General features: G+C 38.7%; 1 protein-coding gene across 2 annotated transcripts in view; it reads left to right on the plus strand.

Moving 5' to 3' along the window:
- The first annotated feature begins 1,402 nt into the window (after window positions 1-1,402).
- The window catches only part of LOC102232128 (protein TMEPAI), a 37,827-nt gene continuing 25,556 nt past the window's right edge, over window positions 1,403-13,673 (plus strand). Inside the window, exon 1 of one of the 2 annotated variants that reach the window (XM_023325320.1) lies at window positions 1,403-1,938. In XM_023325320.1, the coding sequence (XP_023181088.1) occupies window positions 1,842-1,938 (97 nt within the window). In that variant the 5' untranslated portion in view covers window positions 1,403-1,841. Of the gene's footprint in view, window positions 1,939-9,533; window positions 9,593-13,673 lie in introns of those variants that run through there. The other variant, XM_023325322.1, reaches the window with a different exon arrangement.

Raw genomic sequence — 13,673 nt, forward strand, 5'->3', positions numbered from 1 at the left:
GAATCATTTTCATTTAATATCAATTTTAAAAATATTGAAACATTTAATGTGAATTGAAAGTAAAAATTGACTTTGAACTGTTGTGCAAAATAGAATTTCTCTTAAAAAAGTACATATTACCACATTTATTTCCACTAAAAATGGTTTAATTTACACAGTTATACACACTGAAAACAGGTGATCTAACTTTTAAAAAATATTTTGTTACAAGTAATCAAACTAAGTTTATCTAAGTAAATACATTAAGTTGTCATATTAAACAAATGTAAATAAAGTAAGTGGTGAACTTAATTTGATTACATGTAACAATTTAGCTAATTTTTTTTTTTAGTTGGAGGTCCATTCTCTTTTTTCAGTGCATATTTACAGCGTTAGTAGTCAGCAACTTAAAAGACAGCTGCCCAATTTAAACCTCAGACATTTAGACACTGAACCTCAGACAGTTAGTTGTTGAAGTGAGATGGTTAGACTGTCAGAACCGTGCTCAGAAGGCCTTTGGAGTCGGGTTAGGGTTCAAAGAGGTCTCAAAAGAACTTGAAACGAGGGATTTCTACAAAGTGAAAAATAAGTGGAGGACATTCAAAACAACCACCATGATGCTCAGGGCTGGTCATCCAAGCAGGTTCACCCTGTAAGCAGATGGCAAGATGCTAAAAGAAGTATTCAAAAAACTAAATCGTCCCCAGAAGTTGTTGCTGTTGTTGAGTTGAACTCAACAGAAGTGAGACTATTAGGTTTCTGTGGCTTTCTTTCCAGATAGAAATTTTTTGCTTTCATAAGCTAAACAAGGCTTGATTTTTGCCATTTACCTCTACCTGAATCATTTTGACATTAATAATGTGCATATTAATAAATAGACAACGATGTGTGATCATTTTTAATAAAAAGCTGAATATTTATTGGCATATTTTTCACCCTCCACGGCATCTTGCAACACCTGATTAGACTAGATTAGACTCCGAAACAGATTTTACAAATTTCAAATATAACGTTTTAGCACATTTGATTGTGTTGCATAACTTTGAATCAAAGTTAAAGAATGAACTGTGATTACAGTTGAATACCCAAAGCATCAATTATCAGTTGCTGAACATTAGTTTGGTCTAATATTAGCATTGCACCAAGTCTTTGCGTCTTATAATTAAAATAATACAGAAATGAAATAATCTGGAAGGGTGTGTGATCCCTACGGCGGTTGGAGGGAAGCGAGGCGACAAAGAAATAAATCTTCGACTTGTCTTTCACTGTCAGTTTCTCACTGTGAAATTTATGATGCACCAACAAGGACAGTGGAAACTGGACGTGAGAGACAGACGGACAGAGAAAGAGAGAAAAATAGACGGAGAGGAGGGAGGGAGAGACAGAAATCCCCAGAGACGAGAGAGGGGGAGGAGGAGAGAGACGCAGCCAGAACCAGACATGAGTCCCTCGGCGGTTTAGTCGCCGGTCGCTCGGCGGAACTCACGGATTCGCTGATTTCATTTCCAGCGGACAATGAAACTAACTCAAGTAGATTTGAACCACGTCTAGCGGGGGAGCAGACACTTCCATAGCCCGCCGAAAGACTGACACATTCAAATCGATAGATAGTTGGATTTCGGAGGAAGAGGAGGAGAAAGCAGAGAGGGGAGGAGGAGAGAACCGAGACGGAGGGAGGACGGACGGACCGGAGAGGAAGGAGAGGAGAGGAGTCTGGAGAGAGCGCAGAGACAAGAGGAGACATTTCAGGGGGTCATTTAGTCTTATTTTGGGTCTCCTCTCCTTCTTCCAGCCTCCTCCACCCCCTGCTTTTAATTTCTTCATCTCTTGGAGCATTTATGTCTGCTTTTGGGAGGCGTTAGATGTTGAACTTGATGGGTGTTTTAAACGCCACCGCCCCCAATGTCTCCTGTACTTGCAACTGTAAGCCCTACACCTCCATCCAGAACATGGAAATCAGTAAGTAACATTTATTATACTTTTTTCTAAATCTGCTGACTCCTTTTGTTTTCAACTGTGTTTGATGACTGTGATGATGCACATATGACTTTTGGCTCTGTTTGAAACACCCCATTCATTCTCAGGTTACCCCGACTTACGTTTCCTTTAGAAATACGCGAAATTCACTTTCTCCTTTGAATTTACTCCTGTAATATTTTCAGTTTATTTTACCTTTTAACGACTTCCTGTCAACTTTACTTTCAGCGCTGCTCATAAAAACTGCAAGGAATCATTAAAAGCTCCTCTAATTAACCATTTTCCCTGCAGATGGTTCATAAGGGTTGATTTTGAACTTGAACTAACGTCGCAAGCTTCCTATCATGTCTGCAGAGGCAAACTGATAATAAAAGGAAGCAGAAAAGATTGCAGTCTGCCTTTTCTCTCTCTTAATGGTCAGGATATGAGATGAAGCTTGTCGAAACTCTCATAATTTCGCCTTTGAGGACGCTGGAAGTGGAAAAATAAAAACAGAGGAAAAGGTGTGTTTTCCCGGTGGAAAAGAAGAAGAAGAGGAGGGTGTTTGAAGTTTGCTCGTCGCTTCGTCATTCCGGTGAAGCCAGACGTCTGTCTAGCCGTCTGCCTGCGCGTGCACGCGCGCGCGCCGTTTATGTGTGTGGTCGTATCCGGGAAATCCCTGCGTGTGTGTGTGTGTGTGTGTGTGCGCGTGTGTGTGTTATGTTGTGTTTACATCTGTGAGATTTTTGTTTGTTTCTTTTTGTTTGAAGCGGTAAGATACTGTGACCCTCCGTTGGGGTCCATTCCCCACTGCTGGCTGTGAATTCACTTGTGATACTTTGAGCTCTGTTGTAGATGAAAAGACGGATGTGTGCGTGTGTGTGTGTGTGTGCGTGCGTGTGTGTGTGTGTGTGTGTTTCTATGTTAGTGAGTCCACCTGAGGTCACCAACAGTTCTGACTCAGACTCGGTTCAGCTCTGTGGACACAAAAGCAGAATAATATACTGAAATATTATTCAGTAATATTTCACTGAATAATAACATAATAACTTGTTTGGTCTGGAACTGAGTAACATCTCTGCTGATTTATAGTTTTGTCTGCAGCAATGGGCTCTTGTTTTCTTTTCCTTAGCCTCCTTTTCTACATTTTAAATTCATACTATGGTACGTACCTCAAGGCAAACAAAGAAACATGATCCTCAAAATGTTTTCTGCAGCTTTTAAAGCTACAGAAAAATAATAATACAAAGTCACAAAAGTGAGGATGGGGATTTTTGCAGATTAATCTTCTTACAGTCTGAACAACTGAGTTATGGACTTACTGTTTCAGGTCCAAATTCTTGCAATGGAAAGTAGAACTGAAGCAGTTTTTTATTTTATAATCTGGATGGTTGAGACATATATATATATATATATATATATATATATATATATATATATATATATATATATATATATATATATATATATATATATATATATATATATATATACATACAGTATATATACTTATTCTGACTGCAGTCATTTATTATTTTCATCTTGAAGTTTTCCTGTTTTTCTTGCAGTCATATGATGCCAAATAACTCAATGAAGCATGCTGTCAGTTTTAACAAACCTACTTTTAAAATTGCTGTTCATTTCACCTGCAGTCTGTTTAGAAGCTTCTGGATTGGTTGAAGGTATATTTAAGTTTATTTTTTATAAGACTTTCCACTTTGAAAATGGGAAGGAAAGACATTTCAGACACTGTGAGTAATGGGTTTAGCCAATCATGTGTGAGAAGGGTTCATGCTGGTGTCATCCGTCATTTATTTCTCATGCAGTCTGTCTGACAGGACATTAGTCCCAAGTGGGTGCTTGCTGAATTTTGGCATACTGGCTAAAATACAAAATGATTAGGCTGCGTTCCCATTTCTTGTGTTGACATTAAATTGGTGGTATTTCTGGGTTTGTTTGAGACCCGTCCCTTGAGCGTTTTGAAGGTTTTGGAGTTGCTGTTTTTTGCAGGCATGGTTATCACAGACAAAAGAGACAACCAAGCAACTTGTGATTAAATGCCTTGCCCAGCGGCACGTCGAATTGAGGCAGCAGGAAGCTGGAATCGAAATTATAGTGGATTCCTGGTAATCGCTAATAATCCACACAACTGCCTCTTTTAAATGTTCAAATATCAAATATACCTTCATGTGCATTTACGTGCTCAGTGTAAACCATCTTAACATAACTGCAGAACTACTGGCCAACTACTAACCACTTCAAGTAGCTTCCAAAGCTGCATTGTCTTTTGAATATCTTAGATACAAAATGCGAATGGGGGGATTTCCTGCAAATAATTTCTAGTCACATTTCACAGAAAATCAGCTAATAGGTGAATTCACAAATAGTGAGCCATGAATAATAGTCTTCCCTCTGAGCCGGCTGTGTGAAAATACAAAATAAGTCAAAGGTTGAATCCTCACACTTCACCTGAAGTAAGACTGTTTGGGCATTTCTTTGGTGTGGCCTGCTTTAGACAATATCTGAATGTTTGCATGTTGTTTTGTAGTACTAAAGAAAAATATATGCACATGCAGAGAGGCCTGTCACTATAAGCAATAAATCAATTAATCACATAATAAATTAAAATGAGCTTAATAATTTCCAGTTGGTATAGTTGTTAAAGAGATACTCCACTTTAATATTGTTGAAAAACACTGCAAACATTTGACATCCAGTACAAAGTAGTTAGTTTGCACTGCCTGCCACTTTTGCCTGTTTTCCCTGCCCAAGCTGAATGATTAATATTTTAATATTTTCATTATCCATTTTAGTTAGTATTGTTTTGTTTTTTATTCTGGATATTTCAAATATTTTCCAGTTCCAGTGTTAAACATTCTTTAGAACTCAAGTTTTTTTTGTTTGTTTTGAGTATGAATACCTGGATTAATATGTCATTGTCAACATTATATTAGTTGAAAAAGGTCTCAAAATGACAATATTATTGCTCACTGCAATAATTTCTCGGGTGATTTATCGTCCAGCAAAATTTGTTATGTTGACAGGCCTACATGCACATCCTCTCCTCAACGAGGCTTTGGATCATCTGGTTGTATGCAGTGGACTGTGACATCGATAGAGTGACAGTTTGATACGAATACATGAGCAATTATGCGTCTGTGCGTAGCACTTTAGAAGTAAATGCTCACGCTTCCTGCTACTTCAGTTTGTAAACTGTTGTGCAGATTTCTGCCCACCCTAGCTTGAAGCTGTAGATTATGTTTTCAGTTTTGTGAACCTCATAATCTCCCCCCCTCCTGCTGCTTGGATCTCATTTGAAAGAATTTTAAAAAGCACACATTTTGTTTCATGCTCATCCAAGCTGTCTAACTGTGAGTCACGTAAGATTTTCTACGTGCAAAATGAAAAGGATGTATACTTCACAAACACAAAGACTTTGGACTAAAGCTGCATCAGAGTGTATCTATTTCAATCTTGTATCAGATTGCTGCCTGGACTTGCAACAGTAAGACGAGATAAGAATGCAGATAGACACAAACACGCAATTCCTCTGTCTGAAAACAGACGTGATGTTTAGTCTGGAGGACAGAAGGAGGGAAACGGATAAACCAAAGAAGGAGAGCAGAGCAGGCTGGAGAAGCGTGAGGGAGAAATGCGTCCTAACTTTGGAAAGAACGAACCGGGTAAAAAAGAGAGAGACTGAGGAGCCGAAAGAGACATTCTGCTGAGCTGAAAATCGTGTAGGAGTTGACAGACTGAAACTAATGATGCACTGGCCTTTATTATAAAAACAAGATTATTTTTAAGCCGCTGCAGATGTACTGGGCAGCATGAACTGGAGTGTGACAGGAGAGATGAAAGACACAGCAGAGCAAGTAAAACACAGGCTAATCCACATTTTACACATGAGATGTGGCGATCAAAGCAGGGACAGGATAGAAACAGGAGGGGCTTCCTAAAAGTCTGACCCGAGAAGATCTTGAAAACAGATCTGGAAGAAAGCTCCCATCTGAGAACAAACATGTGATCCAATGTGTTGTTTAAAATGTCTTAAAGGCTCAATCCTTCCATCTTAAGGAAGTTACTCAGAAATATGCATGATAAATGAGAAATTTAGTGTCTATTTTTGAGGGACAAGCACACTAATCTCAGCTGCTTTTAACCACTCTGCTAATGTCTATCACTGGTCCCACTGGTCCCAGATCCAGCAATGCTTTTAAGAACCTGATATAACCAAAGCAAGTGCTATGTTCGCATTGACATCTGACAATCCTCTCTACAAGGGATGCTTGTACATAGGAAGGCACATATTTGGGGAATTTTAGGGTATTTTCTTTGTGTTTTGCAGACTACATAGTTCAGTTGGAGTTGATATGGGCAAATGCAACACACCACACACTGACAGATTTACTCATGAACATTTAGATGGTGAATTCAGGGTAAACAAACATGGGCGACAAGGAAGAAGCCATGGCGATAGTTTGTGGACTATCTTTAGTAGAGAAGAAACACGTCCACTGGACATTTTAGTCCCTCATGGCAGTTTTGTCTTCTGTATTTTGGATTTTTCTCTGTGTTTCCGTCAGCTCGCTTTCTGATTGGCTGCACGTCACATTCAATAGTCTGCATGCTTGTTTGTCCTTGAGGAAAACTCCAACATGCCAAAGCAATCTAATAGAGACACATGATTATAGTTTTCCGACTCATCGCGGATTACCAGTCTTTAAAAAGCCTGACCTGTCGATTCTAATTTTGACCCGTACCGATTTTTTTTGTCTGAAATGTTGTTCGTTATGCTTTATGCACAAAACCTGATCAACAGAGAACTCCAACAGCACAGACATATCACTAAGCACATGAAAATTAAAATCATTATCATCTCGAGAAAATGTGGTGAAACCTGTTGTTGTATTTACCCGACAACTTATACTGTACGAGTTCAACAGTCAACATGTGAATAAAGTTAGCCGTTCTGATGGATAACATGTGTTCTTCAGGAATGAGTGCAGCATTCCCAAAGCGCTTATCACTTTTACCCCTCCTCACTCCGATATAAACGCCAGCTGAAGTGAATGTGTGCAGATGAGCGACAAGGAAGAAACACAGGTGGCCAAATGAAAACGATATTATCCTGGAATCTAAAAGCAAACCAGCCAGTTTTATGATTTCAGATGACAGTGAGTCCTGGCATAGTTCAGTTCTTACTCACTTTGTGCAAATGTTATGAGTCAACGGGTTCAACTTTTGAGTTCAGGAGTAAATGGCCAGGTGCTGGAGAGGAAATGTTAGAAAACTTCAGAAAATCTGGAGTACTGTTGACAAAGATCACACGGAAGAAAAATATGAAAAGCAGTTGTTAAGTGAAACTATAGATTCAGTCCTAAAGCAGAGCATTCCAACTGCTGTTTATCCAACACCTGGATTTAAAAGCATTTAAACTCCCTAAACTTCCAGAGGAGTTGCAGAGCCCTTGACTCACTGCACACTATCATTAGCTGTCTAACTTTCCTCCTTCATTTGGATCGCTTAGGTTGTAAGACATCTGTTCCAAGCGGCAGACATGGCGAGTCAAAGCACATGACCTCAGCATTACTCACAGGCTGGCCATGTGTCTGTGCAGTGAAGTCATTGATGTTATCAGCTCTGAAGAATCATTTCCTACAAGTAGCTCCGTCTCCCAGTACATTTGTCTGTGCATGTCCTAAAATCAACACATCCGCGGCCCGCCTGCACAGCCAACGTAAATGTTATCCATATCATGTGTTTGAGTGAGTGTGGGTTCAGCTGCAGGGTAGAGGGATTTATTTTGGTTATCGAATTTGAGGAAAGGAGTCATAACGTCGCAGAGTGGAGCGGCGGGTTGCTGGCGTGTTGATGACAGGAAGGCTGCAATGAATAAAGATTTATGTTCAACTCCTTCACCTCAGCTTATATCAAATTACTAAAACATTTTTAGGCTTCCTCTCCAAACTTCAGCCTATACCTAATTTATATGTAACATGAACATGTAACATATGAAACCTTGCATGCGTGCAGCCTTGACACTAAAAAAACACAAAATTTTGCCAAGTATTCTTGGTCTAGTTTCTAGTTTAAATATCGATAACACTTGGAATAAGACAAAACTAACTTAAAAGTAACTTTTTAGCAAGATAAGGGAGCTTGTTTTAGGTAGATAATTCCTTAATATTGATAAAAATGGTATTAGTTCCACTGGCAGGTTAACTTATAACATGGGAAAAAATAATGTTATTATCAATATTAAGGAATAATTAACCACAAATAACCAAATAAGCTTCTACTTGTACGTTAGTTTTGACTTAATTCAAGCATACTAGGATATGTGCACAAAAATACTTGGTAATTGTCATTTGTGTTTTTGCAGTGTAACTGTGACTAAATGTGAATTCTGATTACATATAAGCAAGTAAATACATGAATGGACATTAGTTTATGGAAATACAGACTGATGTAATATTTCAAACATAGTGTATGCTTCCTTTAAGTAAAAAAAATGCAATAAGAGGTAAGCATTTCTTATTGCATTATAGACTGCAGTTATTTTTATTAACTTTAATGCATCTACACATGAAACAAGACGTATCTTTTTAAAAGCACAGATGTTTTTAAATGAATTTGACAAGGTAAATCTGCCATACAGACTATATAAATGATAGTTAGAAAAACTGCTTGCATTTACAATGATAATGTTGACATCAATATGTTTTATATAATTTAGTGCAAATCATGTGGAAATGAAAAATTAAAGCTGAACAGAATAAAACACCCTGGAGACCAAGACGAACATACCACAACTGACCTTTTGGTCGCTACGTTTGATAAAATTTAAAGTCACTTCATTCATCTCTCAACAGATTCAATATTTCACCTTATTAATTCTGTGTTCCTAACTTCTGTTTGGATCCGTTGACCTCCTGACCTCTGATCAAACAAAAATAACTCAAAAAAACCTCCTACTTAAAGATATTGCTGAAATAAACCCTATATCTGTGCAGTAGAAATTTGATATCTTAGCCTTGATTACTTTTAATAATCATCTGTGAAAGATAGCATGAGAAGATGCATATAATGTTTCAAAGTAATTGTAATAAATGTTCTTTCTTGTGCCGCAGGAACAAAGTAAGCATATTAAGACAAACTTGTTGGAATTTATTCATCCAGATTCGAATGCATCCTTTATTATTGGAGATTGACATTCAAAAATCTTTTGTAGATTTTACTTTCTAAACCTTTTATCTTTGTTTTGTCTCTCACGACATCACAGAATGACTGTGAAGCTTAGTTTGCCAGGAGACACTTTAAAAATGGACAGCTTTCACTTCTCCAAAAGGAGCTGCTGTGGCATTTGACCGTCTTTATTCGTCATTGTTGCTGTGTGATTCCGTTTGTCATGAGTCCCCCTCCACATCCTGTCTGAATTGCAGCTACCATGTGACAGAGATGATGCTTCTTCATTCCTATGCTGGCACTCCATTTGTATTGCAAAACTAAGTCTTGATGCAACTGGCTTGTAATTCCGCCACTGCAACTTTGATTGTCACACAGAGGGGATCTTTTCGCTGATGTAATCACAATGTTGTCATTTTACTTAAACAAAGTGCTTAAAGAAAAACAGAACAGTAAGAAGTATTTACCCGTAAGTAAGAAGTTGATTTTATCAGTTTTTGGGATGACATGTCTTGTCTCCTTATAATTTTAATGGTATGATCTTTGGGTTTAGATAAATCCTGTTGGAAACTATGATTTAAATGTTTTAACGTTAATATTTGTCAAACGACCAACAAATTCTGGGTGCTCCTTCTTCCGCTTTTCTGACTTTACTTCCCATTGATTTCTCTTTCTGCTCTTCTGTCTTTTTTGCTGGAACTCAGTGAATCATGGAAATTAAATCATCGAGTCTGCTCTGGCGGCTCTCCTGGACTTATTATGCAAACTTTACTGTCTGGCTTTTTCATGCGCTGTGTGAGAGCAAGCAGGCACATGTGTTAGTTTCTCCTGTAAGTGCAGAAGACAGTATCAGAAGTTTGATGCTGCATTTCTGCGTTTTTGCAGGAAAGAATAGACAATAATTTAGTTTTGTTTCCTGAATCTTGCATAGATCAAATTCTCCCTTTTGTTTTGTTTTTTTCTTATGCTGTGAATGACATCTGGCATCATCCCAGAGATTAATTTAATCCTTGAGGACGATAAGAAGGCTGTAATTTGTCTCTGAAGAAGTAATGTGTCTGCAGAAAGTCAGCCAGGCTTCTAATTGCTTTTGATCTCCAGCTGTGGATAAAACTTGACTCTGGAATATTCTCATTCTCTTCAGCCGCTGGGGTAGCTGTGCTCAGTGCCTTGCTTGAAGGCATATAAGCAGCAGTTTTTTTCCCATTGCGGAAAACTGAGTCCTGATGACTCTCATCCTGCTTCTTTTCCTGTTCTGGCTTTCTCGTTTCCTGGCTTCCTAAATTCTTTCCTTTCCTATCCACCTCTTTATCTCATCAGATCCACACTGGCAAGTGCTGACGGACCAGTTCATTAGCTGAGTCAATGTTTGTCTCAGTAAAATAGAAGTGCCTTAAACTATTGATTAATGCTTTCAAATTAGATAACCAAACATGGATAAAACTGTTTAGTTATGCTTTTATTTAAGGTGTGTTAATTTTGATTAATTAATTACATAGATTTACAAGTGGTAATTTTTTTTACAGAATATTTCTTTCTATACCAAGGAATCTAGACCTGGAACTTTTGAATTTTGTTTCTGGTACGCCTTTAAATCTGACGCACAGGCGACATCTACAAACAACAGTGATGGACAACTAAGCCTCTTCTCTTCTGGCTTGAAATTTAAATGATTGGATGCTGGAAAACATTATTGTTGTGTTCAAGTTGTGCTAAGAGGAGTTAGCTTATCATCGACGCTATCCAATTAGCTCAGTGCTAAAATGTTTCAGCAGCAGAAACGTTCCCAGTGCTAATGTTAGCATCACTTAAAAAGAAATACTTGAATGCTGAAGTGGTATTGTTAAAAGTCCGTCTGTTCACACACACACACACACACACACACACACACACACACACACACACACACACACACACACACACACACGCACGCACGCACGCACGCACGCACACCCACACGCACACGCACACACACACACACACACACACACACACACATACAAAACATCAATAAACTTCTGAGCTGCACCATTGGAGTCGCCCTATTCCTTCTGACCGAGGAAGATTCGATAAATGAGAGATCTGGATTAAGCGCCTGTTAGACGCACACAGGCTTCTACAGCTATAATAGCACTTTGAACCATTCTGATAGTTGAAGAACCTAAATAACAGAATAAAAACAATGAATATTTTTGGTTTAGTTCATATGTCTATTTAGTTATTAGTTTTGCAGCAAAAAGTATTTTTGGAATTGAAAATATTGCTCAATTTGTCGATAAATGGTTTTTGGTTAAAATGCTTTTAGCTGTGATTAATTAATTGTAAATTCTGCAACTTTTAATGCAATATGAGGGGTCCAACACAAAACTGAGTCATTGATAGATTAATCTACACTGTCTTTAATCTGTAATTTCTTTCCTTCCTTTCTATGTTACTTGGTTTTGTTTTCTGTTGGCTGCTTCACCCAGCCTATCGACTCTTCATTGTTTCTCAGTCTAGACGCTAAAAAACACACAGAACCCCCAAAAAGTCATCAGGACGTTCTTATCATGCATATATGTAGATGCATGCAGCATGTGCGTGCAGGGGTCAAGTTCATTGGCACTATTTTCAGATGGGAGGGGGTGTATGTGCGTTTTCGCCCCCTCATATCTGATCTGCATACGAGACAGCACTCAGCTGAGGCCCTTCCACTCCGCCGGACCGGCAGCGTCCCATTAATTAGTCTGAAATCAGAGCCAGCCCTATATGTCTGCGTCGCAGAGTAAATAAATCCACACAGAGGCTGTCTGAGGAGCAAGAGGCTTGCTCTATAAATAAGGGCAATGTCTGTCAGACTGTCATGTGGCAACGTGGAAAAGATTGTCTCTTGTTTCACATTAATTAGTCTGAGAAGAGGGAAAAAAACGGGAAGCAACTGTCTGCTTTTCTAAATGCGTCTGTTTGTGTTGGTAAAATTACAGCATCCTCCACTAATTAATCTGGCGCTGACGAACTCGCCATAAGATTGTCTGGTGCACAAAATGCTCATGCTAACGTCTGATTATGTTTGAAGAAGAAATTACAGTGTCTGTAGCTTTTGTTGGTTAGTCTGAAGAGGCGTTATTTGTCTGCCGCGTTTCCTCAGAGCACGTCTTTAATCTAAGGATGTAAGAAATGACCTTAAAGTTTTCGAAACCGGATAAACAGCACACTGCAGTTAAGTTAGGATGTGCAAGACTGCTTGCATGGATGCACTGTGTGAAATGTGATTTAACATATTGAATCTATTGCCACAGTTCTGGCATTCAGAAATAAGATAAACACAACATGAACTGATTAATTTCAGTTAAAACATGGAAAAAATTATTTTCATTAGAAATTCAGATCCACATATGCAAATGCTTATTGTGATGATGGGTCTGCTTTTTTGCATATGAAACCAATGTTGTTGTGCATCTGCAGAACGGGGGTGAAGTGAGACAGTCTGGGTGTCTGGGAGGGCAAAGGTCAGGGGTCAGGTCAGTAAAAGGATAGGAGGAGGGTAACATGCAGCTTTCATTGTGTCAGTAGCACAGACTCCTCAAATATGTCTGTTACAGATTCATGTTTAGATAGAAGCTGTTGGCAATTTTAGACACAAACAGCAAATATATCAGATTAAACAAACGTTAACGCGTCCATGACAGAATTAGGTTTTTATTAAATAAAAAACTAAATGAAACTGTGTCAAAATAAAGCTTTGATTTAACTACATAATTGTGAGTTGGCTAAATAAAGTTGTTACTCATTTAATCACATTTGGGTCATTTTATCAGTTTTCCCTCTATGTGTTGATGGTAAATGTGAATATGTTGCAATAACGTTTCAATGCTCTTCATTTTTAATTTTTTTTGACGGTTCATCAGCTTGAACATCTCTGAGACTCCGTCCCAGTCCGCTCTGGGATATTTGAGCCAAAGCCTTGAGCAGTCAGCTGGTTCTGTCTGTGAGACCGAATCTAGACAATGGACACTTCAGTCTGGGAAACACGCACATCGCTCTGACTACCCCCCACACACTCACGTCACAGACGCTCATGACCATGGGCTTGACCCCTACACACACACACCAACACACACAAAGGACTTTGTCTGCCTCGCTCTGCCCTCTGGCTCACAGGAAACAGCTGGGACCACATCTTTGCATCTCCAGCCAAACACGCACAAATGATGCTCTGACTCCTCCCTTTTTGTTTAAATTACTACTAATTATCATTGCATATTCAAATATTCACTCCCTCAGACACAATATGCAACCCAATGTTGTTATAATGCCTGATACAAACCAAGCTCCACCTCAGGAACAACAACCCCCCACCCTCCTCCACCTCAAAGTGTCACAAACACAAAAGCGTAGATTACAGTGCGTCTAGACGGAAAGCACAAAGACACACACACACACACTGCGTTTTGCTTCCAGAATATCTTCCCAACTATGACCCCACGAGTTGTTTGTTGCATGCTGGGAAATACGGTCTCTTAAAAAAAAAAAAAACCTGCCCTCTTGTGGTTCTTAGAGCAACTACACTG

Source organism: Xiphophorus maculatus, chromosome 20, assembly GCF_002775205.1.
Source record: "Xiphophorus maculatus strain JP 163 A chromosome 20, X_maculatus-5.0-male, whole genome shotgun sequence".
Taxonomy (NCBI): Eukaryota; Metazoa; Chordata; class Actinopteri; order Cyprinodontiformes; family Poeciliidae; genus Xiphophorus; species Xiphophorus maculatus.